The sequence below is a fragment of the Gracilinanus agilis genome, chromosome 1 (assembly GCF_016433145.1).
Source record: "Gracilinanus agilis isolate LMUSP501 chromosome 1, AgileGrace, whole genome shotgun sequence".
In the NCBI taxonomy this organism is placed as follows: Eukaryota; Metazoa; Chordata; class Mammalia; order Didelphimorphia; family Didelphidae; genus Gracilinanus; species Gracilinanus agilis.
In genome coordinates this window covers 223,673,941-223,700,992 of record NC_058130.1, presented here as the reverse complement: position 1 = coordinate 223,700,992, position 27,052 = coordinate 223,673,941, and the positions used below count along the sequence as shown (strand labels likewise).

The 27,052-nt window shown below is 35.1% G+C and overlaps 1 protein-coding gene across 4 annotated transcripts in view; it reads left to right on the top strand.

Moving 5' to 3' along the window:
- VPS35L (VPS35 endosomal protein sorting factor like) overlaps positions 1–27,052 on the top strand; it is a 112,307-nt gene that overhangs the window by 66,601 nt on the left and 18,654 nt on the right. For 2 of the 4 annotated variants that reach the window (XM_044660399.1, XM_044660383.1), the window contains 7 exons: positions 518–598; positions 2,823–2,886; positions 7,747–7,845; positions 9,325–9,402; positions 9,873–9,987; positions 18,889–19,028; positions 22,988–23,153. In XM_044660399.1, coding sequence (XP_044516334.1) covers positions 518–598; positions 2,823–2,886; positions 7,747–7,845; positions 9,325–9,402; positions 9,873–9,987; positions 18,889–19,028; positions 22,988–23,153 — 743 coding nt within the window. The remainder of the gene's footprint in view (positions 1–517; positions 599–2,822; positions 2,887–7,746; positions 7,846–9,324; positions 9,403–9,872; positions 9,988–18,888; positions 19,029–22,987; positions 23,154–27,052) is intronic. The other 2 variants (XM_044660391.1, XM_044660377.1) reach the window with 1 other exon arrangement.

Sequence of the window (27,052 nt, the reverse complement as noted above, 5' to 3'; positions counted from 1 at the left end):
AGCACAATAGTATTCCATCACCAATAGATACCACAATTTGTTCAGCCATTCCCCAATTGAAGGACATTCTCTTGTTTTCCAATTTTTTGCCGCCACAAAGAGCATGTCTATAAATATTTTTGTAAAAATCTTTTTCCTTATTATTTCTTTGGAGTATAATCCAAACAATGCTATGGCTGGATCAAAAGGCAGATAGTCTTTTAAAGCCCTTTGGGCATAGTTCCAAATTGCCATCCAGAATGGTTGGATCAATTCACAACTCTACCAGCAATGCATTAATGTCCCAATTTTGCCACATCCTCTCTAACATTCACCACTTTCTTTTGCTGTCATGTTAGCTAATCTGGTACTGAACTGTTTCTGATGCAGATTAGATAAAAATGCTTCTTTTCTAACTAGTTAAGCTTTTTTTTTTTTTTTTTTTTTTTTTTTTGGCCTGGGAGTATGCTTTTTCATTACCCTAGAACATGCCAGTACTCCCTCTAACTTTTACCCTGTAACTTCAAATGTTTTTTAGGTATCAGCAAGAACCTACCAAGGATCCTGTCATCTTGAATGCTCTTTTACATGTTTGTAAGACGATGCACGACTCTGTGAAGTAAGATCCCATTCATATCTGTGATCCATTAGGTTCTCATGTGGTCTATGTTAGTTGGATACCTCAAAAGTTCATGTTAGGAAATTATTATTTTAAATTGCAGCCCTGACTATCTTCATGTGTTATAACTTTGTTCAGCCCATTAAGGTTTTTTTCTAACAAAGAGCTAATGAGGGTATTTTGTTGCTTTTGCTTATGGGAAGGAAGTCAGTGAATAATCTTTTGATAAATGAAAGGCAGAAATGAAGTAGCAGATGGTTTTTTAAGTGACTTTTTAGGGGGAAAAAAGCCTGTTATATTTCAGTGAACTGAGATGAAAAGCCTTTGAGAGTCTTCTCTTAACAGCAGGTAGCAGAGCATTTATCTGACAATATATCATTTTAATTAAAGCTCATTACCAGCTAATTATTTCAAATTCAGACAAAATACTGGAATTGTTCAAGTGAAGGACAGCTTTGTTCTGTAGATCGTCTAGACTAGAGTCTGAAAGAGCTACTTTCATCACACTTGGGGTTCAAAATCCTTTCAGAATCCTTTGGAAAGGGTCAAATGATTACTTTGCCATTTTAATTTTTTTAGGCAAGCATCACATTGTGGGTCCATTTAAGGGAGACCTAAAGTTTTTATTCCCCAAGATTCTCAAATCATATAAGTATAATCACTAAAAATCTATATGAAAATTACATAGCTGGTGGTCATATTCTGAAAGTTAATTTCTTCAAACCAAATCACTAAGAGTTTGATTACTTTAGAGTCAGCTACATATATTCAGGGGAGACTTCTCTCTCTGGTGTGAAGGCTTGCCAAGCCCTTTTCAGAGCTGCTTTCCTCCTTTGGTGTTCACCTGCCACCCAGCTCTCAACTGTGGCTCCAAGAAGGTGTGGCATGTGCAGTGGCAACACCCTGGTAAACCATCTTGGCAGATGGGCTACCTTTTGGGGAGTTGCAGGGTATCTACCTAAGGCATGTGAAGACTTCCCCTCATGGAAGGGGCAGGTGAGAACAGTTTATTCTAATGACCAGGAAGGCAGCTAAAGCATTATGCTGTGGAGAGCTTGGAACTTAGTTAGACATCAAAGAGGCTAAGGTCATCTGCTGCATCCTGAGCCATCTCCAGTTGTTTGTCTTGCCACTGGACTTGGATAACTCTGGACAAGACCAATGACTTTATGCAACTCTGCCTCACTTAAAACCAATTTATGCATGAGTCAAAAGACATCACCAATGATGTCATTTTGGTCCTTTGGTGTAGGAATAACACTACCACATATTCATGGTTTTCAATATCTTCCAACTCATGAATAATGTTACCATTTAGAATATTAATAGCCTTCACCATAGAGGAAAATGGAAGCAAGAATTGCATAGTAAATGAGGGAAATAGGTTAGGTCTGTAATAGACAGTAGAAATATTGAAGCCCTTGGGGTTGTAGGTGAGTGTGTGAAAAGAAAAGTGAGGCAACAAAATAACTTCCTGAGAGGAAGGAGACATTCTTTTATCCAACTTTTAAAAATTCTTCCATCTCCCTTATTTAAAAGATTATTTTCTCCCTCTTCCCCCCAACTTCATCTTTTTTTTCCTTCTTTGAGGTTTTATATAGATATATAGATTCTATAAATAGCTCTAGGTCAATATCTATTTAAAACCTTGAGGGGAAATCCATATCTATTTATTCAAAATGATCTGTTTCTATAGAGATGGGCAAAAATGTTCACGTCTCTCAGAGTTTTCTGAACTGTACTTTTTGATAGCATTTGCATTTTAAAGAATGCTTCTTGTTGCATGAAATTTATAATATTACAAAGGAATACCAATAAAGAAATGTCATTTGAGGAATGTGAAAGACATTACTGATATTATCTTCAGTCAAATAGAAGATAAAAATATCTAGCTTGTTGTGATAAAAAAAACTAGGTTAATTTTTTTTATAGCCTGGTTATTTAACTTTATTTATTTGTTTGTTTTTTTAAGCCCATAACTTCTGTGCATTGGCTCATAGGTGGAAGAGTGGTAAGGGTGGGCAATGGGGGTCAAATGACTTGCCCAGGGTCACACAGCTAGGAAGTGTCTGAGGCCGGATTTGAACCCACGACCTCCTGTCTCTAGGCCTGGCTCTCAATCCACTGAGCTACCCAGCTGCCCCCTGGTTATTTAACTTTAAACATATTTGCTTGAGAAAAGGAATTGTTTCCATTGCCAGTAATGTAAATCCATTGTTTACAGTGCACTCACCCTTGAGGATGAAAAGAGAATGTTGGCAGTTTTAATTAATGGATTTATAAAAATGGTAAGTGGTGGTGGAGTAAAGGTTTCGTACATTTTAAAAGCACATATATATATATGTACATACATATATCTGCAGAAAAAATAGTATAACTGATTTTTGTTTTCTGGTGAAATTTTTTTAAAATGGAAATTTTCTATTTTTATTAGAATTATTTAGAAAATTCTTCAGTCATTGTTAATATCTTGTCATCATTTTGATTCATATTTTGTTTTACAAACTCCCATATGTGTTAGTAATGTCTTCTGTTGTGCTAACTTCAAGGCAAGAATTAAAATAATTAGTTAACTGTGAAAATGGAATCATATTCATCCAACTGCCTTGGCTATATGAAGTGAAATATAAAATCAGATGTTGATAATGGGTGAGATTCACGAGCCCATGTTAGAAAATATAGGAGTACATTTTACTATCCCCTTGATTTAGATACTCATTTATAATGTTGCATTTATAGTTTTGCATTGTTTTTTTCAGAAAATCATAGAAACGAATGTAAAGGAAGAAGAAGCATCCAAAAGGATTCTAGTAGCCATGATGAGGAAACCAGTGCTAAACCTCCTTTTGGATAAAGATGGTGGGGCGGGGGAGGGAATTGATGATCAACTTCTTCGTAGTATTTGTACTACTCACCACATATTCATACACTCAAAGATGGGAAAAGTGAGAAGCTTCTTGGATGAGAAGTTTCTTTTCACATTTTCACTGGTCATCCATGAGCTACCACCTAGGATTGCAACAGTATTAGGAGGATTTCAGTATAGTTCCTGTTAGGAGATCATCTGACAAATAGCTTCAAAAAAAACAGATACATAATTTTGAAAAGGCCGTTGCTGGCATAAAATTCCTTTAATTCGTTTTTCACTGCTTTCCCCTAATAATCCATTCCATTTTGAGATTTTGAAAAACTAATTGAAATTAGAGAATAGTGGCTACCTCAAATCCCGAGGTAAATTTTGAGTCATTATAGATTAAGAGGTCTTTTTTTGGCATTGATTTCATTGCCAGTTTAAAGCATATGATCTCAGAATGTTTTTAAATTATAAATACTTAATCTTACAAAAGAAACTAATTTTATTGAAATACAGTTATCAAAATATTCTTTTCTAAGTTCATGGATCCCAGATTTAAAACCCTTATTCTAGATAAAATGAAAAAAATAACCTTTTTTCAAAAGGTTCCTGTAAGAAGATAATAACTATAAAGAAATTTATAAATTGTATTTGTGCATTATATAAATGCTACCTATATTATTTATTTACTTCTTTTCATTCAAAGATATTTTCCCAATTACATGTAAAAACAATTTTCAACATACATTTTCTGAGAGGGGCAGCTGGGTGGCTCAGTAGATTCAGAGCTAGGCTCAGAGACAGGAGGTCCTGGGTTCTAATTTGACTCAGCCACTTCCTAGCTGTGTGACCCTGGGCAAGTTACTTAACCCCCATTGTCTAGCCCTTACCACTCTTCTGCCTTAAAATCAATACACAGTATTGATTCCAAGATGGAAGGTAAGGTTTTTTAAAAAATGACATAAATTTTCTGAAATTATGAGAACCAAATTGCCCCTCTCTCCCTTTTCTCCCCTTGGAGAGGGCAAGCAATTTGATCTGGGTTTGTATGTACTATCATAAAAACATACTTCTATATTGTTCATTGTTGTAAGAGAATACTCATATAAATCTAAAATCTCAAAAAATAAAACCATAAACTTCAGAGTGAAAAATAGTATTCTTTGATCTGCATCTGACTCCAACAGTTCTTTCTCTGGAAGTAGACAGCATTTTTTGTCATAAGTACTTCAAATTTTTCCTGGATCATTGTATTGCTTAGAATTTTTATGCCTTTCATAGTTGATTGTCGTATACTATTACTGCTGCTTATACAATTTTCTTTTGGTTCTATAAATATTTTTGTACAAGTTGGTTCTCTCCCCACCTTTTTTATGATCTCTTTTGGTATATAGACCTATTAGTGGTATTATAGAATTAAAGGGAAATACATAGTTGGGCATAGTTCCAAATTACCCTCTAACATGGTTCAGTCAGTTCACAACTCCACCAACAATGCATTAGTGTCCAAGTTTTGCCTCATTCCCTCAAACATTTGTCACTTTCCCTTACTATTGGTGAATCAGATAGGTATGAGGTGGTACCTCAAAGTTGTTTAAATTTGTATTTCTCTAATCAGTAGTGATTTAGAACACTTTTTCATATAATTATTGATAGTTTTGATTTCTTCATCTGAAAATTGCTTGTTCATATCCTTTGACCATTTGTCAATTAAAAACAGTATTTTAAAAATTATGTTATAGATATCAGTAAGAAGGAATATTTAAAAAGTCAGTTTTTAATCCTAGGAAATATCTCTTATGAAATTACTAGCTATGCTTTAGGACTAAGTATCCTAATGTCTTTGAAGGTTTGTTTTTTTTAATATAATACCCGTAATGGTAATAAGTTATCATTTTCATCATGATTATCTTTGAAAAGCCCAGTGAGTGTGCAGAGAGTTGTATTAGATCCCAGATACATTGTTCTAGGTACTACCCTAATGAGAAAGTCTACTCGGCCTCTCTGAAAGCAATTAAACTTCCTAGCAACGTGAATCATTTTATCCTGGACACTGAAAAATACAGACATTTTTATTCTAATTAGCAATGAAAATAAAAATAAGTTATTTTTAGGATTCTCCTTTTGTTGCAGATTTGGTGACTTTCCCATTTCCCCTATTTCTGTCAATAGCATCATTAGTCTTTTAATTTCTCAGTTTCGGAATCTTGAGTTTATTTTTTATTTCCCTTTCCTTGATCCCTTATATTTGCATCAAATTCTGTAAATTCTTCCTTTGGCAGAATTCTTTCTTCAAGAATTTTTCTTTTATTCTCTTTTCCTTTTGTTATCTCTGCAGTCCAATTGCCCATCACCTCATGCCTAGATTACTGCAAAAACTACCTAATCTGTCTTCTCTGTTTACAGTATTTCTTTAGTGTAATAGGAATAATATAAACTAAGAAAGACCTTGCCATATTAGCTAGACTAAATTTTCTTAAGACTTTGCCATAAAAGCTTGGCTGGTTGTTCCCTAAAGTCAAAGAAACTATCCTTGATTATTAATTGGTCAAGGAGGATAAGGCTTGAGCAGGCTGCTGATAAAACTTTTCAGTTGTTCTTCAATCACATCCCTCTCTTCTTTTATTCCCCAATATCTCCTGAAGTTGTCTATGCTCATATTTATTGTTTCCATGGCACTATCTGTCCATCTCATCTTTGTTGTCCTCTTCTCCTTTTGTCTTCAAACTTCCTCAGCAACAATGAGTTCTGTCTTCTCATTATGTGGACAGAGTATTTAAGCTTCAGCTTTTCAATTATACCCTAGGTCTTAAGAAATTGAGCCCACCAGAAGTCAATGTCCCCTCAGACTTGGCAGATGCCCACTGCCATGGGAATCACCATACCTATGATCTAACACAAACTATTAACTAGATGTATTTCCATATGGAAACAGGGGTAGGTATGGGTTGGGAGGAGAGGGGAGACTTCATTTACCTGAACCAATGTCAAATCCTTGTTGAGGATCCTTTTCATACTATGACTAAGTAAACCTCCTTCTGTTAACTGTTCAATGGCAAATAAATGTCTCATTTTGTTACAGTCCCAGATATGAACCACTGAATTTACCTGAGTCAGACCTGGTCTATGAGCTTTTGCCATCTATCTTTTTGTATATTTATCAGATTATATCTGAAACACCACTTTTATTGTGTTAGTTGTTCAAGGTACATGTAATAAATCCCTTTTATCTTCTTTATCAAATCTGAATTTATCTGCTTGTAGGCCCTGCAAATTTGGCCCCCTGTCTATCATGTATTATTTATTCCTCAGTATGAATCTTCTGCTTTGGCTATGCCACTACCCTTAATTTCTTCCATTGCTTAATATGTACCTCTGTGCACAATGCTATGCCATTCAGGATTGTCCTCTCTCTTTTCCTCCTATTTATAATATACTCATCCTTCAAGGTCTGCCTCATTTCCTCTCCTTAATAAATCCACCTTTTCTGGGTACTTCAGCCCACATAGATATTTTCTTTCCTTAATTATACTTATTTAAGTCCCTAAACATAGCTTAGCCTCTAATTATGCTGCCTCTTGTGTTTTTTGTTTCACACACTTTATTCTTATTTCCCCAACTAGATTTTTAAGTTTTTACAAAATTACCTTAAATGGAAATGATGTCTTATAATTTTGTATCTCCGATACAACCTAGCATAGTTGGCACTAATCATTCAGTGACTGATTTTGATAGAGTGAAAAAGTATTCAAAAATCTTTTAGGAGCCACTTACATTCTCTTTACAATTAATCATTTCTCTCCCTTGATGTTTTCCTTCCCCTTGCTTAGGGTATCTCTCTCACCTCCTTCCTTTCTAATTCTTACTTATCCTTTAAGACTTTAATTTGTCTCCATTTCCTTTGATTCTAGATAACACCAGCCCATGATAATTTTTCCTTCATTAGAAATCTTTATACACATATTGTCTATGCCTCTGATTTTGGCACTTACATATTATGTCATATGTTTTCCTTCTCCAGTTTAATTGTGAGCTTACCAGGGAAATGTTGTTTCTTAGCTGCTGAAACTAGCATAATATCTCACACATTAGGTTAACCAGATAAGTATTTATTGATAGAGTATTATAATATTCTTTTATGTGTTCTACTTGAATGGTCTGTTTCCCACTTATTCTGTGATAGGGGAGTATACCAACACAGTATTAACTACTATATTATCATTAAAATCCAATCAATCAGGAGCTTTTGAAAGAAGAGGCTATTGCTTATCCTCATATTTCTATCTGATTCTAGGTTTCATTTGGTCGTGACTTTGAGCAACAGTTGAGTTTTTATGTGGAAACCAGGTCAATGTTTTGCAATCTGGAACCCGTTCTTGTCCAATTAATTCATGTAAGTGTATACACAGACCTGAATCTGGGTTTTTAATGGTCTGCCATTGCTGTTGCTTTCTAGGTTAGGAAAGTGGGGTTCACTAATGTTAACAAAATCATTGCTTAATTTTTGATAGTTTTTATCCACTTAAGTTTTCCCTTAAAATTTGCATGATACCATTTCAGTATGTCTCCAAATAAGGATGCCAATGAACTTCAATTAAATGGCTTACATTGATTATAAATGTTAGCCTTGGGCCCTTATTAAAAAATAAAAAGAAGAGATTATTCTAGCAGTTTTTAGCACCTTTATGAAAAGAGATTGCATGTGCTTTATTTGCCTTTCCACTTGTGTATTTAAAGGGAAACATCTTTTTTTGTTGTTGGGGTTAACTTCAAGTCAAAAGAATTTCAAAGGAGGGATCCACCTAGTCAGATTACTTCATTTTGTATTTCTTATAGATGGAGAGACTTCAGTGTTGTCTTGAGAATATGAGTTATTTAGGTATTTAGTAATAAAACTGATCAGTTCCCCGGTTTCCTGATTTCAAATGGCTTATTTATTAAACTTCCATAGCAGAAATAGAAAATAAAAGTAGGCAAGAAAATTAGGATTTCCTTCAGTCCCGGCATAGATTTGGCTCCTGAAGTGATTAAGTTCAACTGGCAGGCCTGTGTGATTTTTGAAAAGGAGGTGATTATTGTTTTTATTTTTTATTTCTGACAAGACATAATCCTTCTAGATTAAATAACTTTGTAGGTATTTTGATTTATTCAAAGCTTAATTACTATTGCTATACTCAAAAAACAGAAATTAGAATGAAAATATAGTCTGTTAAAAGATCTATGACTATTTCATGCACAGTGCCTTCCTTCTGTTATACAATATACATAGAAATGCTCATTTTATTTGGTGTTTGTGAATTTTGGAATAAAATAAGACTGATTAAATTTTGGTTACATATTAAATGATGCATAACTATTGTGGGTGATGGTTTGCTGCCAGACTTGAAGCATCTTATAAAATCAGATTTTTATTTTTTCAAACTTTGAGCTTGGATCAAGTATAGAGATTCGTCATGCTTATATTTGATATCCATGCCAGCTGGAGTAGGAAAATCTGAATTTCTGTTCCAAATATTTATTCTGGGTATAATAGTTGATCTTGCCATTTCATAGGCATTGCTAATTTGATGAGTTTTATTTGTTTTATCCTTCTCATTGAGGTGTTTTGATTAAACCAAATTTAAGAGGGTATATTTTCACTATTTTTACAGCTTGATGAGGCTCAGTAGTGCATTGGAAACATTTAGATATTCTTCATATGAACTATATTTACATAAATTTAGTATAGAACTTTAGACAGTAGTCTGTAGTCCCTTATGAAAGATGTGTTTTGTAGTTAATTTAGTCTGTAGTTAATTATAAGCTATAGAGCTGCATTGACATTTAACTTTTTTTTTTAACTAAAACTTTTTTTTTTACTAAAAACTTTCAGAGTGTGAACCAGTTGACAATGGAAACAAGAAGAGTAATGAAAGGAAATCACTCCAGGAAGACCGCTGCATTTGTCCGGGTACATTCTGAAGAAAAGTGATTCCTAGACTTAAGACACTAATGATTTATTCAGATTTTGACTTCTTAACAGTCATTAAAGTAAAAGAATAACATAAAACAATTGTTAAGTAGTATAGTGCTCTTAATACTGGTTTTTCAAATCACCCAGAAATGAATGAATTTTCCTTAATTTTTCATTAGCAGCAGTACTTGCAGGAGAATTGCCAGAAAGTTGATGTCAATTGTATTAAAAGATTAATTGTATTTCTCACATAGTCATGTATCTGATAAGAAACACTTCATTTGGAAATGCAGATTTGAGGAGCACTTAGAAACTTTTTCTTCTAAATGTTTTTTTTTTATGTAGCTTTTAAAAGCATTTATTAAAAAAAAAATCTACTTATCCAAAAAACAGAAAATTTGAGGTACCATATTGGCAGCAGAGATGTGTCCTGAGGTGTAATGGTAATCTTTCCCCTTCTTTTTTAGGCATGTGTTGCCTTCTGTTTCATTACTATTCCTTCCTTGACTGGCATCTTCACACGTCTTAATCTCTATCTGCATTCAGGTCAGGTTGCCTTGGCAAATCAGTGCCTTTCCCAAGGTAAGTTTATTATTGTTTCCTGTTAAGCAACCTCTTTTTTTCCCACTTCTGAAAGGAGAACTCTGTGATGTATCTGTGGGTTTTTTGTTTTAGAAAAGACCAAGAGAAGTAAATAAATTATGAGTTTTAAATCCATTTTGTACGTAAGGAAAGCTTTGGCCACCTAAACATCTACACTGTTTAAAATGTTTTCCTGTAAGGACTTTATAAAATAATCTATTCCAGACCAGACAGGGTAAGGTGGCTTAGACAGACAGGGTTTTGTGTGTCTGGAGCTTCTATAAATTAAAGAATATTTAATAACTACATATAAAAAACCAACCATCATTCCATATTTTGGAAATGTGAGAGAAAACCCAAGTGGACCTAAATCTTTGTGAAAACAGAACTGCCCAGCTTAGTGTTACAGATAAAAATGCTGCTGAAGAGCTTTTGGATAAGTTCTTTCTATAAAAGATACAAATCTGATGGACTTTAGAAGAATAATTGCATGTTTATCTAGAACATAATTGAATGAGTTCATTCAAGTAACTAAAAATCTTCTATAATATTGTGTGATGGCAATTGACTATTTCACTGATGTCCCTGATTCCTGAAATCTGAACCCTTAAAGATTAAATTATTTTAGGTAGGCTTTTATTAAAATATATTCTTTTAATTTCAGTTAATTGTTTATTGAATGCCTATAATGTTCAAGACACTGTCTTAAACATGACATTCAGTTCTGGTAATCCATGTATAACACTGATGGTAACTCTTGTTAGACTAAATATGCAAGTGAATCCCTATCCATTTCATCAATTATATAGTAGAAGGGATAGAGCCCAGAACTTGGAGAAGAACTGAGTTCAAAGCTTGCTTTAGTCATTTGACTAGTTAAGTGAGCCTGGGGCAGTCATTTTGCTTTGAGAGACTCAGCTTCCTGTAAAATGAAGAGGATAATGGCATCTACCTCACAGGATTGTTATTAGCATTAGAGGATACTTTGCAAACTTCAAAGCATTCTATAAATTCTAGCTGTTCATCTCTTAACATGGCAAAAAAAGAACTCAAAACTAATGGGGTGCCCATTAGAATGTTTACATTAATTACTTTATATGAGTTATGGCACACAACTGTGCTAGGAGAACTGCCTAAGGGGACAGCATTAGAGAAGCCCAAGAAGACTTCTATAAATTGATGTGGAGGGAAGGGAACAGAACCAGAGCAGTTTATATGATAAACAATATTGTAAAAACAAAAATCTTTGAAATACTTAAGAACTCTGGACGATGCAAATGAACAACTGTGATTCCAGAAGACTCATGATGAAACATGCTACCTACCTCCTGACAAAGAGGTGGTGGACTCAGGGTACAAATTGAGACATATATCTTTGGGACATGAAAATTTGTTTTCAACTGAGCATACTTGTTACAAGAATCTCTTTTTTAAAGAGGGAAATGAGAGAGAGAAAATATATTTTTGTTAATGGAAAAAGGTAAACAAATTACTACAAAAAAACATAGCTATTCAGAGAAGTAGTATTTGATTGTATTGAAAAAAAAATATGTATATATATATATCAAGACCACAAAAGTAAAAATATGATTATTTTTCTGCCAAATTATATTTTGTCTACCAAAATTAACCTTCTTTTACCTTCTTTTTGTTTTTCAAATTAGATAAGATTTCTTTCAGATTTAGTTTTATGCAGGAACATGGCCAAGAAAACATTTATCCCCTAATATAAATCTTTTTTTTTTTTTAAATTTTTTTTAAACCCTTAACTTCTGTGTATTGGCTCTTAGGTGGAAGAGTGGTAAGGGTGGGCAATGGGGGTCAAGTGACTTACCCAGGGTCACACAGCTGGGAAGTGTCTGAGGCCAGATTTGTACCTAGGACCTCCCGTCTCTAGGCCTGACTCTCAATCCACTGAGCTACCCAGCTGCCCCCTAATATAATTCTTTTAAACACAATTTAAAAATATTTTTAAGATCATAAGTCATGGATTTAGAGCTGTCAGAAACCTCACAAATCATCTACTCTAACCCCCTGATTTACAAAGGAATACCCTGAGGCCTACAGGCTCAGCCTGAGATCACATAAAATGACAGAAGCCAGGACTATAACTTGAACCTTCTGACTCCAAAGCTGGTCTTCCTTCCATTGCACTTTAGGCCTCCCAGCCTTGAAAACACACTCTTACCTTTCACCTCAATGTGATTTTAGTTTATGATATGCATTAGTTAGTTAACTTTTTTTTAGTGTGAAGATTGTCCAGATGAAAGAGTGGATCTGGAAATGTGTGGTAGCTGTCAATGTAAGGTGGTATCATTAGCTTACATAGAATTATCCAAATGTACTGAAGAATAATTGTGCACATATCATCTTAGTGTATTTATGCTAAATAATTTATATGATGATTTTACTTTAGTATTTCAGTATTGTGGTACTAAACCTTAAAAGCATATTATTGTACTTAAAGCCATTCACAGTGGTTATAAGCCAAAATAAATAATGCATTAAATTGCTGAGAATGTAGATCAAAACATAAATGAAGTCACATAAATATGCTTCATTGTCTCCCCCCAAAAGCTCCAGCTGCGTTGAGAGTCCCAAAGTAGAATTGTCTTTTGTAATTCATTCCCTTGTCTCATCTTCCTTTATCGGCCTGTCATTTTTACCAGAGCTGTATTGTAACAAATGAACTCCCAGCTAGCCCAGCCCAGGAAGCTGACTAAGGATTAGAGCATGAGACCAGCAGTTCTATTTCTTTGTTAGAAAGTGGTGTTACCCGTGGCATAAGCCTTTTGGGATTTAGAACAAAGCTGGTTCATGGGCCCAAGTCTTTAGGAAGAACAAAAGACTTGCTAAATCAGTTGTTTGGTTGCATGCATCTTGCTTGGAGACAGCTGAAATAGTTTTTAATCTGAGTCTGTTCTTAACTTCTTTTTGATTTTGATTGCTTTGTTCTGTACATGCTGAGAGGCACTGGATGTGATGTGCTGGAAAGCATGCTGGGTTTGTAGGTAGAGGACATTAGTTTGATTACCTACTCTGGTTCTTACTAATGTATGATCTTGGGAAAACTAACCCCACTGGGCCTCATTTTCTTTTTCTTTAGAGTGGAGGGGTTGGACTACTGTAGTGGGGGTAATTTGAGGAAAGGTGTGTGTGGGATAAGGGAATTTTGGAAGGAGGTTGTCAGAGACTTGCTAAGTGAGTAATCTAGGTTACAGGTAGGCTGGGATTAAGGAGATTCAGGATATAATAGGACTGAAGTCAGGAGTATAACACAGAAGGGAAACAGAGATCTTCAGGGAGAGGAGAAATTAAACTAAACAGACAACACATTAGTGGCACATTAGTGTTTGGTAAATTGATAGAAGCCTTTATGGTTCTAGAGTAAATTTAAATTGTTTCTTTGCACACATGCAAAGTTTTCAGGCTTCTATAATAGGGTAAATGTTTATTTTTTTTTTAATTAAATTTGTTCAGTTGAGCTTGAAAAATAAAACCTACCTTCTTTTTTAACTTGTGCTGAAACAACAGAAATATGTGTGTATGTGTATGTTTATGTACACACAGAGATATGTATGTACATACATACAAATTGTAAAAATAAAAATTAGACTATAAAATAATATAGCAATGGATTGATTATTAGTTTATAAACTGATTTCAGATACTCTGCTTGTTGTGCTTGCAAAGTATCTTCAGTTTTCATCAGTGAAGTGAAGCTCATAAATGAACTTCTCTTCAGGGCCATGGGCAAAGACACTAAAGAGACTCTTGTTATAGAAAAATAAACTATTTATTGAAAATATAAGGATAAAAAGGATTTCTAATTCTAAGGGATTCTAACTCCACCCAAATAAAACTCCCTGATTCTGCAAGGAACCACTTCTTCTGTTTTCACAGGCTACACTAATCCTTCCTGATCTGACTAACCCAAATTTTTACTATTATAAATAAACTACCACTGTTATCCTTATAATTCTTAAGTTCACCTCCAAGTAATAAAGGCTAGCTGGTTGAGTCTCAACAAGAATCAAGTTAGGACTCTGAGCCTTAACAGACCAGGGTTTTCTATGGTCTTCTCAGAGTTAATTCAATCTATAAAATAGCAAAAGATAGTCAAAAGTTTTTCTCAAGTTGGAAAAAGAAAACACTAAAGCTCCTTCAGTTCTTTCCCTCTGACAGACAGAGAGAGAGAGACAGAGAGAGAGGCGCAAAGATATTACCTCCTCCAGCCCTGAGAGTCCCTGTGTGTGACTGCCAACTGTTAGAGACCAACTGCCACTGCCACACCCAGAGAGAGTAACTCACAGAAAAACCATTACAACTGTCAACATTTGAAATTGACACACTGTCTCAGCTCTGCTTCAAACTCCAATTCTTTCTCAATCCAGCTTCTTTATTTTTTATCTTTAAACTAATATAACAAGACCCAATTTCTAATATCATCCTTATAATACGTATGTGGGTTTATACACACCAGCCAGTCTTGTATAGGAAAGTTATAAGGACTATAAAAAGCAGCTGTGATAGTACCTGATTTACTGATTCTCTAGAGTCCAGTAAAAGCATCTTAGTTCAAAGGAATACACATCAGAATTTTTATAGGTTTGGTGAAATTATTTTTACAGGAAAAAATAAAATTAATTCTAAAAAATAAAAATGAATTATATTTAGGTATTTTCCTAAGTATCTAGGAATGTTAATCCAAGCTATTATGTTAGTCTAATCTTAGAGAAACACAATGGAATTGCTTTATGTCAGTAATTAGTTTGCCGGCAGACTCTGAGATAGGAAAACTGAAAAGTAGAGCCGGAGGATAAGAATTTTAAATGAAATGTGAGAAATGTTTCCTTTTTCATACTAGATCTTTGATTTCTATTCTTAATGCCATATATATTAATTATATTTGCCATACACTCTCATAAGTATATTTATTAGATGTGACTATTTTTAAAAGTCCTTGAATTTCCTTACTTCTGTATAATGAGGGAATGGAAACATAACAAGCCATCAGCAAATATGAGTGCCCACATGGATCTCCAGCATAACAAATGAGACTTACTAGTCAATATATGTTGCCAGCTTAAAATCATAAGTCAAGGTCTAGAGTTGGAAGAGATTTTATAGGTTGTCCAGCCACACCTCTTCTTTTTACAGGTGAGGAAACTGAGACCTAGAAAATGGCTGGGATTTGAACCCAAGTTCTCAGACTTAAAAACACATCATCTTTTCCCTCTTCTGTGCTGCCAACAACTCTAGAAATAGGGTCAAGAGAAATAGCCTCCACTCAGATGTGTTTTGTGGCAAAACTGCTTAATAGGCTACAAGATTTTCGTGTAGAACTAAAACACAACCACACTATTACAAGAAGTTAAAGATAAACTAGGAATTAAGCTCTAGATTTGGTACTAAATGTTGTGATAGAAAGTGTGACCTTGGCTTCTCGTTGGCCATTTTTCAATGTTTTGTTTTTCCAGATGATTACTAGCTCCTAGATCACAATGATGATATCCTTTGTTTAGAAGCCCAAGAGAAGAAGGGAGGTAGAGATAGATATAATAACAGGGTTATAATATAATTTTCAGTATAGTCCAATTTAAGATATAAGCAAAATCATATCTTTCTTTGAAGAATATGCAAATGGACATAAACTAGCATTTTGGATAGAGATTGGCAACCTGATTTCAGGGTTACTCAGTTGGTTGGTCAACAGGATATGTACCCAAACTTACAATGATCTCTCTTTTTGGAATTCTTAAAGCACACATTATCCACACAAATCATTTAGTATTTATGATATATATATGTCCACATAGGACTCTTTGGCCTTTCCCAGACTAAACACATCCATATAAAATCAGTAGAAGCAAACGCAATATATATGTGAGACTTTTCAAAAATACTCATGAATGGGAGATTTGTTTGCCAAAACTGAGAGCAAACAATTAGTCTGTCCTACTTGTATGTATCTTGTTTCCCTAGATAAATTTGTAAACCCAAAAGGTCAGAGATCAGGTCTTGTACATCGTCTTATCCCTTACAGAATTTCTCACAGTGCCTTGCATATGGTTGCACAAATATTTGTTTAGTTTCTTTGGATAATTTCCATAAACAGACAGTAGCTAAACTTTTTAATATGAAGGGAAAAGATTGATAAAGTTCAAGGATGGATTTGATAAAGTAAAGTATATTGAAAATGATCTTTTGAGAATATAGCCATGTGGTTAGAAAACATTGTTCAGAATATTATGTGAGATAAAGCTTCTATGGATATTAATTTTTCTTTAAGGAAAAAAAGGGTAAGAGGAAAGCTCTGCTTCAGACTGTAGATTTTAGTATACATATTCTTCTTGTTAAATGCAGGTTGTATTCCCAGGAAAGAAAATATTTGTTGTTGAAGTTACCTTTCTGGTATTGGATAGGATTCCAGTTTTAATTTATGATGCTACAGACAAATACAGTTTCTCTTTGCATCATTGGAAATCATTTCTGAATGGAATTATACTTGGACCATGAAAGCCTTTGATCTTGTTGAATGTTCAAACATATCAATTATTAGGTCCATATTTTGATTATTTGTTCCTGGAGCCATTCTCATAGCTTGTGCTTTGGAAATGGTAGAAGGGAGAGAAGGTCTTTCTGAGATGTGCCTATGCTCATAATCTTCCTCCTAAATTCTGATGGGTATTGTGGCTAGCAGATGGAAGGCCTGCATTGGAGTCAGAGGTTATGAAGATTTGGGTTCAAATGATATCTATTGACTCTGATCAGAAGGAAGTCACTTAACTAAGTGTCCCAGGCTACTCTCTAGGGACTATTGTTAGAATTATTCTCTTGGCTGCAGATGACAAGCAGCCACATAGAACCATCTGCAGGGGTTGGGCTGACTTCAGTTCAGTGATTGTCTGTTCCCCAGCAGGCAGGTCCAAGAGGATCCTAATTGAGAGGGCTTAAGCCATATGGCTCTCCAGTGAGAAACAACTAAATATCTCTCTAATTGATTTACATGGTTAAAGATGGTGATCTGCCAATTGAGTAGATATCTCAGGTTATCTGGGAGTAATTCTCTGACAAGATTTTTGGTGGAAATTAGTAAGAGTTCCCCTACTGAAAGGAGTTCCCACCAATTGCCAAGTAATATGGAGGGATTCTTTGGATAGATGTTGAACCCACTCAGCAGAATGACCAAAGGCTTCTTAGTAACAAGGTAACTTCTTTAATTTATCTAGAGAAAGTATAAACTGGAGGGTATTGGAAATTTAGGTATGATAGGAAAGGAGAGAGAAATCAGGAAATCTAACACTTTATCTAATTGGATTAGGAAGTAGGCCTTTCCTTTTCAGGGTACCACCCTTGTCAGCATTCCACCCTGTACCTGACTTCACTTTCTGTTAGCTAACTAAATGAAGAGCTAGCTTGGCTGGATGATAACAGGTATAAGATATAGATCTTCAGTGATGGTTTGCTGTTGTTATTCTTGTTATAAATTGATGAAATATATATATCTGTTGCAGAGTGCAGGCAATAGCAGAGATTGGCAGATACAGCTTGAATCAGCTTAGTAGATCAGGCTATGACAATCCTGATGAGGATAAGTAGGGTTCAGCAGAGAATCCTACCCAGAATCTCTCTTCCACCTTTCACCCAAACTCAGGACTGAGTTGAGTTGCCTGGGGTTTACTTCTTTTTATAGTGCTGTTCTAACTGTTTCTCAACTGTCTCCTGGTTTCTTTGGGGTTCCAAACTCTGAACCCTATACTGATGCCTCTTGCAGAAAATGGCCACCTTCAGAAAATGCTTACACTATATGCTGCAGAGACCATCAAGGTTGATGAATGGAATTTCTTATAGTAGGAGTTTATCATACTGAACAAACACAAATTCACTCTAAAACATTCTTCTAGGAAGATTCCAACTTGTCTATATAGTTTTAGAGGTAATGGAACCTTAGAAATCAAGTCCAAATCCCTCATTTTACAAGAGAAATGTGATTTCTTCATTTGTAAGGAGTGTAGCCAGAGTCCAAAACCAGTTGTTAGGTTGCTTTATGTATCATGCTATATTGTCTATCTCTTATGTGTTCTGAAAGTTTCTTTAGAAAAGTATTTAAGGGGCAGCTGGGTAGCTCAGTGGATTGAGAGTCAGGCCTAGAGACAGGAGGTCCTAGGTTCAAATATGGCCTCAGACACTTCCCAGCAATGTGACCCTGGGCAAGTCACTTGCCCCCCATTGCCCACCCTTACCACTCTTCCACCTAGGAGCCAATACACAGAAGTTAAGGGTTTAAAATAAAATAAAATAAAATAAAATAAAATAAAATAAAATAAAATAAAATAAAAAGAAAGAAAAGTATTTAGGGGTAGGTAGGTGGGATGGTGGATAGAGTACAAGGCCTGGAGTTGGAGGACCTCAGATATGACCTCAGACATGCCTTAGCTGTGTGTCCCTGGGAAAGTCACTTAATTTCATTTGTCCCTCTGTTTCAGTGGTGTTACTAAAACAGAAAGTAAGGATTTTTTTTAAAAAAGAAGAAAAATACCTTAGTATTTTAGTAAAATAAAAAATAAAAAAAAGTAAAAATACTTTAGTGGGACAGCAAGTTTCCAAAGTAACTTTAATAGTAAGGTTCAAACTATTTAAAAAAAAAAAACTACAGTTACAACCCTATTGAATGTACATTATGTTCAATAAAGTCACCTTGGGGCTCTAGGAAGCTTATTCCAGGACATTCACCTATGTGGGGCTTGTGGTTTGTTTTGGACCTAATTGTTGCATTTGCTTTCTTTTGCTTGAATTCAGATGTTTCTCACAACATGGTTCATAGACCATTTGGTAAATACAATGTGGTTTATGGTTGGCAGAATGCTAATATGTGACCTTTTTTCTTTGCTATTGCAGCTGATGCTTTTTTCAGAGCTGCAGTAAGCCTTGTTCCTGAAGTTCCAAAAATGATTAATATAGATGGAAAGATGCGGTCCTCCGAATCATTCCTCCTGGAGTTTCTCTGCAATTTGTTTTCTACTTTATTAATAGTTCCGGTATGTAACAGTGGTTATAAGTTAAAGCTTTTTTCTTCTTGACCTAAGAATGTCAGGAACTTAGACCTTAAATCTTCTAATAGTCAGACTTTATATTTAAAATGCTGTTATTTTGTACCTTATGTAATACAATGTATCTCCCTTCAAACTTTTTTAGCTTTTCCAAGTTTTGTTGGTTTTTTTGCATGCTCTAGTGGCATAGCTACTTTTATTCTTTCATTTTGGCTTGATTATTGGTGAAATAGGAGGAAAAATTAGCCTTAAGTGTGAGGGAGAATGTTCCTTGAAGTTATTATCGCTTGATTAAATAATTAAAGTAAATTTTGCATACATCAGAGTTTTCTTTTTAAACACTTAACTTCTGTCTTTAAATCAATACTAACTATTGGTTCCAAAGCAGAAGAATGATAAGGGCTAGGCAATGGAGGTTAAGTGACTTTCCCAGGGTTGCACAGGTAGGAAGTGTCTGAGGCCAAATTTGAATAGAGGACCTCCTGTCTTTTAGACCTGGCTCTCGATTCCACTGAGCCACCTTGCCCCACATCAGAATTTTTCTTATAGTAAATTAATTGGCTAAGTGAGAAGGAAGCTATGACTCAAGCTCTTATACTTAGCCACTTGATGGTTCTCTATTAACTTATGCCCTCCTTTGAGAAATCAGCAGTGTCCTTTACTAATAAGAGGAGATTATCTAGCAAAGGTCAGTAACAAGGGAAAACTAGCTTTGCTGGAAGCAATGAATGTACCTTACAGCTAGATGTGCAAACAGAAGAGGGAGGGCATGGTTCTTTGCCTCATTTTAAAAGATGGGTGATAAATAAATAGAAATAGAAAGAGAAAAATGAGTCACATTTACTACAAATAAGTTTAGAACAAAGTCATCTCCATATTCTGGTTTTCATTGTTTTAGATTACTTGTTGTCTTTCATATCAGCAGTTTTCAAGGATGGGTTTGATAAGCCTCAGTCATTTAATTTGTTTAAAATCAGATGGAGTCTCTTTCTGCCTAAAATTTCAGTATTAAGTATTCGTCTGGGACATCCATGCCCCTTTCTCCATTGAAGCTTTTAAAGTTGACAGAATTAGTAACTATTGCAGTCAGCATCTAAATGGGTTCTTAGATAACTAATACTATTATTCATTCAGCTTATTTAATTCATTAGTTGAAAGAACAAATATAAAAACTACTCCCAGTAGTGAAATCCTATTGTCACCATTTTTAGTATCTCTTATTGACTGTCTAATGGCAAAGGTGGTGGGTAAAATGCCTACCATAAACACTTCTTTTGTTGCCTTGGACAAGTCACAAAGCCCTTTTGGGTCCAAGTTTTTCATCCTTAAAATGAAGAGGTCAGTGATGGCAAATCTTTTAGGGACAGTACCAGGCCCTGCCCCTACCTCACCTCTCAGAAAGAATGCCATGCCCCACCCCCTCACATGCTGGGTATGCCCTGTTTCCTCCCTTTCCCCACACAGGGGAGGGAGGAAACACTCTCATTGGGCTGCTGGATAGAGGGGTGAGTAAAGTGAAGAATGTTCTCAGTGAGTGTAGAGAAGGGGAGGAGAGTGCCCTGAGCTTTGTTCCCTTCCAGCTTTGCTGGCTGTGAGCCCCCCTCCTTAACTCCCCCCCCCCCAGACATTCCCCTTGGCTGCTGGGCAGAGGGGTGGGGGATGTAAAAGAATGTCATTGAGTGGTGGAGAAGGGGAAGGGAGCAGTTCTGCCTGAGTCCCTCTGCCTTTCTAGTAACAAACTCAGGAGGGGGGGAGTGACCATGTGCCCACTGAGAGTGCCCTTCATATCATATTTGGCACCTATGCCATAGGTTCACCATCACTGGCCTAGGTAATCCCAGGTGCCTAAATCCTCTGAACCTTGCAGCTATTTGGCACTCTGAGAGTAGCTTCTAAAGGGTTAATGTAATCTTAGATTCTGATACTGAGTGCAATACTGAGTAAAACTGTGTTGGAGAAGGTTGTCTCCTTACTTTCTCTTACATTGCATTTCATTAGAAGACTCTTGTAGGAGAGATAAGTTTCTCTCTCTCAATTTCAGGAACCCCTCAAATTTGATCATGTGTGTGTCTCTCTGTCTCTCTGTCTCTCTGTCTCTCTGTGTCTCTGTCTCTCTCTCTGTCTCTCTCTCTCTCTCTCTCTCTGTCTCTGTCTCTCTGTCTGTCTCTCTGTCTCTCTCTCTCTCTCTCTCACACACACACACACACACACACACACATATTTCCTGGTAGTCCTTTTCTCTAAATTTATGATTTTTTTCTATCATACACTGAAGGCTTTATATATTTTGGGGCATGTCTTTTGTGTTGAAGCATCCAACTACATTTTATTTTTTCTGTTTTATATTAATTGATGCATGAATGCCCAGTGAAAAGTTTTTTTCTTGCAAAGCAGATAAGAAAGCGCCCGTGCTACTTCTCTTGTAATTGAAAGCTTGCTTTCTACAAACAGTATACAATATTGACCCCCTATGGGAATATATTGAACTTTTTTCTTTGGCAATTACAAGTCTTAAAATTAAGCTACTGGATATTTACTCTGTTGTCTGTTTTCAGGAAAATTCTTTAAATAAAATTTAATTTTTTAAAATTAAATTATTTTAATTTTTAATTATTTTTTATAATTTATATCAAATGTTAAATCAAAACAAAATAAATAAATAAATTGTGATTTATATTAAATTATGTTATATTAAAGTATAATCCATAATTTAATTAATAAATTAAATTATTTTAAGCTAAATTATTAATTAAATGATTAAAGGATTATTTAATGGAACAAAATTTAAAATGATTATCAACAGGGAAAGGAATAGTGAGTTGCCAGATTAGATTGACTCACCAAATAGAAGGCAGATCACCACAAACTTTGTTGTTGTTGTTTTTTTTTATATCATAGAATTTTAGACTTTTTGAAGACGTACATGCTCTCTTCTTTCTGACCCCTTTTACCTCACTAAGCATTAATAGTAACTTATAGACTTTAATGGCTTTCTCCAGAGATTGGAAAGTATTCCACAGATATTTCTACTTATATTAAAAACATTCCTGAAGTTTAAGAAAGAACAGATTGTTCTAGTTTCCACACCTTCAAATTGTCCTTGACTCTTTACTCTATGCCCAGCCAGATTCTCTGACATGGGATTAAAAAAAAAAAAAAACCCTTACCTTCCATCTTAGAATCAATATTGTGTATTGTTTCCAAGGCAGTAGAGAAGTAAGGGCTAGGCAGTGGGAGTTAAAGGACTTGCCCAGAGTCACACAGCTAGGATGTATCTAAGGGCAAATTTGAACCCAGGACTTTCTGTCACAAAGCCTGGCTCTTTATCCACTCAGCTACCTTGCTCCCCCTGTTAGTCAACTCTTATTGCCTTTCTCTTTTCTTTCTGTTTTAATTCCTTCTTTTGGAGTTGGGCCAAAGAAAGAAGTCTTACTTTTCTGAGAAAACTGAAATAGTCACCTAAAGTAAGCATGTGTTCTTAGTCTGATGTTAATGTTTTAAAAGTTATCTTAATCTAAAAGAAATGCTGTATTTAAATCTACCATTAATGGTAATAGTTATGACTTGGAGACTTGTCCATTGTAGGTCAATTCTGGGATTTATATGATATGAGAATATCTTGTGTTTATGATCTGTAGAAATTAGTGGATTAAAAAAATGTTTTATATATATCAAAATTGACACATACTATTATATTTCTGTTTCTCAAACTTAGGATCCTAAAACTTGTCTATTCAAACAGAATAAAAAACATTGATAATGGAGATAAATAATGCTAAATAATTTGATGTCTGCTTCTATTATTTAACTTGGGTTACTAGTGAGATTTTTTTTAAACTAAAGCAATTTGCAATTTAATTTCATTGCAGTTGCTATAACTAAAGTGCTTCAGCTCCTAAATATTTTTCCCCAACTTGTGTGATTATATGTCTGTGGTTACCTTTTAGGATCATCCAGAACAAGGAGTCCTTTTTCTTGTTCGAGGTTTACTAAATGTGATCCAGGATTACACTTGGGAAGACAACAGCGATGACAAAATTCGTATCTACACCAATGTTTTACATCTCCTCTCTGCAATGAGCCAAGAGACTTATCTCTACCATGTAGACAAAGGTAGCAATGTGTTTTTCTTTCTTACCAGTAAATATCCCAGAGTGTATGCATTATCCACTTACCTTAGTGAATCTCATGAAAAAATATTTATAGTGGATGGCTTTTGAGCTCACGTTTTGATTTGGCCTTTCTAGATAAGAATCTTCCTCTACTTAAAAACCTCCTGGGAAACTGTGTGAGATGCCTTTTGTTCCATAAATGTCACCAGTGCTAGTGCTTCCTGGTTGTGAATGACCAGTACTTTGCATAATCTGTCTATGAGCATAATGGTTTATGAAGATATTCCCAGAATTTGAAGTTCATGGAGAGAAATTTACTTAAACAACTAGCTGCATTGTGACATTCTCAGATAGGTTTTATTCTTTTTTGAATTGAAGAAACGAAGCTCTTTATTTTCTTGTCTTTCTCTTCCACATTCACTTGGCCATTTTTTTTTAGCATTAATATTTATTTTTTTGAAAAGTTAACATGGTTACTTACATAATTCATGCTCTTACTTTCCCCTTCACCCCTCGACTTCCCCCTCCCCCCTCCCCATGGCAGATGTGTATTTCCACTGGTTTTAACATGTGTCATTGATCAAGACCTATTTCCAAATTGTTGATAGTTGCATTAGTGTGTCCGCCTCAACCCATGTGTTCAAGCAGTTGCTTTTCTTCTGTGTTTCCCACTCCTGTAGTTCTTCCTCTGAATGTGGGTAACGTTCTTTACCATAAGTTCCTCAGAGCTGTCCTGTGTCATTGCATTGCTGCTAGTACAGAAGTCCATTACATTCTATTTTACCACAGTGTATCTGTCTCTGTGTACAATGTTCTTCTGGCTCTGCTCCTTTCACTCTGCACCAATTCCTGGAGGTCATTCCAGTTCACATGGAATTCCTCCAGTTTATTATTCCTTTGAGCACAGTAGTATTCCATCACCAACAGATACCACAATTTGTTCAGCCATTCCCCAATTGAAGGGCATACCCTCATTTTCCAGTTTTTTGCCACCACAAAAAGTGCAGCTATAAATATTTTCGTACAAGTCTGTTTATCTATGATCTCTTTGGGGTACAATGGTATGGCTAGATCAAAGGGCAGGCACTCTTTTATAGGCCTTTGAGCATAGTTTCAGATAGGTATTTTTAAAAAAAAATCTCTCACTGAGGAGTTGAGCCATAGTGCTTAATACTAAATGTATTGGTCCTGATTAATAAAGTCTATGGTAGAATTGAGATAAGCTTTGGAAAATGGAGCTGAAGCAGACTTTTGAGGATTAGATAATAAATAGAAGAGTAAAAGATTTAAGAAATTGATCTCTTTCTTTCAAAACAGTTTCAAGTGAAGTCTTATAACTTTCAGACTACATTGCAGCATCAGATTTTTGGTAGTGGATATTGCAAGGTTATGGTTGATAGGAAAGGAGTCCAGTTTTCTAAATGCTTAAAATTAGAGAAACTTCTTTCTTAACACAGCTGTGTTTGGATAGGATGAGGAATTGTGCCTTGACAAGTCTTGTAGCCAGAGAAGTTCGCAAGGAGGAGCAAAAGACCACATAAATTGGATGAGTTCCAGTTTTCTGACTGCTTATTTTATCTTCAGGCTGTGGCAGTTGTATAGTCTTGATACCGATTAGACCGTCAGAAAAAGGGGTTAAATAATTATTCTGTTTACAGCTAATTACCTTACCAGCTTTATTTCAGGATTCACTGGGATAGACCCAAGTTGCCTCAAGCATTACTAAAATAGCCTTGGGTTTCCCAACCCATATTCTATGTGTATATATATACATACATATATTTATATATATAAATTATAAAGTGGACTGCTACGCACCTATTCGCATCCTATAATGGTGGAGTTTAGATGGCAATTATCTGTAACTTTCTTGAGAGGCTTTCTTTTTTTATTAATTTTTTTCTTGTCTCTGATGACAGCACAAAAGAGAATAATAATGGACTGGTTTTTGCCAAGAGGAATTTTCAAACTTTAAATGTCAGGTTCACATATTTCATATATTATGGAAGCAAAAAATCTTGCGTTGGGGAAAGGTTAAATAAAACCCATGGCTTCAAGATGAGAGGACAGAATACTGTTTTGCAACGGTGGTAATTGGTTGTCCTGAAAATTTATACTCTGACACTACAAACACTAGGAGACACTTTGGGTGATTAGTTCTGTTTGGGATAACTGAGGGAAAGGATGAAATTAAAGGCTCTCTGATAGTAATGTTTCAGTGAGGTTTAAAAAAAGGATTATGTAAACTAAAAAAAAAATCTGTCTTATCCAGTAAGGGTTCTGAAAATCAAAATGGTAGGCCTGTATCTTCAAATCTTATAATATCAAAATTTCCTCCAGATGATCTCTAGATAAATAAAGGCAACCAAAGTCTTAATTTGTATTTTTTTTAAGAACCTTTTGCTTCTGAGCAAAACGTGTATCAAGGCATTAAGTAGGCAAATATGTCAGTATCTTCTGCTCTAGATATGTGAGTGGGGGGAAGGTGGAATGAGAGCTTGTGGCTAAAAGTTTGAGATTTCATTAGATTCAGTGTATCCTCTAGGCCAGGGGTCGGCAACCTTTTTGGCCATGAGAGCCATAAACGCCACATTTTTTAAAATGTAATTTCATGACAGCCGTACAGTGCTCACAGTGCAAGCTCCTGTAACAGTGCCTGAAAAAAAATTGACTTTATGGCTCCTGAAGAAAAAGCCATACGTTGCTGACCCCTGCTCTAGGTTGTGCTTCAAATGAGATAGTTGACTCTAATGCCAGTATCCTATAGTTTGTGCTTTTCTTCCCCCTTCTTTCCTCCCTATCTTTACCTCCAAACCTGAGAGACACATAGGCTTCTTTGTAGTCTAGGATGAATATTTATGCACCAGCTTCACAGATATCTATTGACTTTATTCTGGGAAGTCTGTAGTGTGTATAGGTATGTGAAGTTTTGTTTCAATCAACAAGCATTTATTAAATGTCAAAAAAACAAACAAACAAACCCATCTACTGTGTTTAGGCCATTGTGCTAAATACTAGGAATAGAGATATAAGAATAAAATCATCCCCACCTTCAAGTTGTTTGCATTCTAGGAGACAACATGTATGTAAATCAGGATATTCAAAATGAATATAAAGGAATTGGAGGGGGTGCCTGATGGACTTTTTTGTTGCTGGTAAGGGGTTTTTATTCACCAGTATAAGAGTTAATTCTAGTCTAAAGTAGATTAGGAATTTATATCAGAAACTATCCTCATCTGCAGCAGGAGGCTGGAAGAATCCCTCCAGCAGCTGGCATTTGGCTGCCCTGTGGCAAATGCAGCTTCAATCTAGGAATGACTTTCATAATTGATTTATGGAAAACACCAGTCATGTTGTAGGAGCAACTGCAGTTATTGAGGACACCATTATCTGGCATACCAGATTTTATAGAAACGTGATAAATTAAATAGGAATCATTCTCATTACAAAAACAATCATTGGGAAGAATTTCATAAATGGACATTCTCTTAGCACATGTTTTATATTTTTAGAATATTACTTAATAAACAGTGGTAAGACCAGGGAAGTTATAAAGAACTTAAATCTAAGTATATGTTAGAAGAATTGTTTTACTGCAGATTTCCCAAAATCAAAGCTAATCAACAGACATTCTGTAAATGAATTACATTTAGATAGAATTACAAAAGGGACACTTTAGTCCTTCCCCTAAAGGAACTCATGGTCTTCTGTGATAAGATAGGCAATCCTGAAATTACAATGTAAACCAATTAGAAAATAAAATTTGATTTGAAAAAATGAAATAGTTACTGTTTTTAAAAGAAATATATCTACTTAGTAATTTAAATTATATTTTATTTTTAGGCACTCAGTGACCACTAGGGAGGTAGGAGGGAATTAATAGAATATCTTTTGAAATCT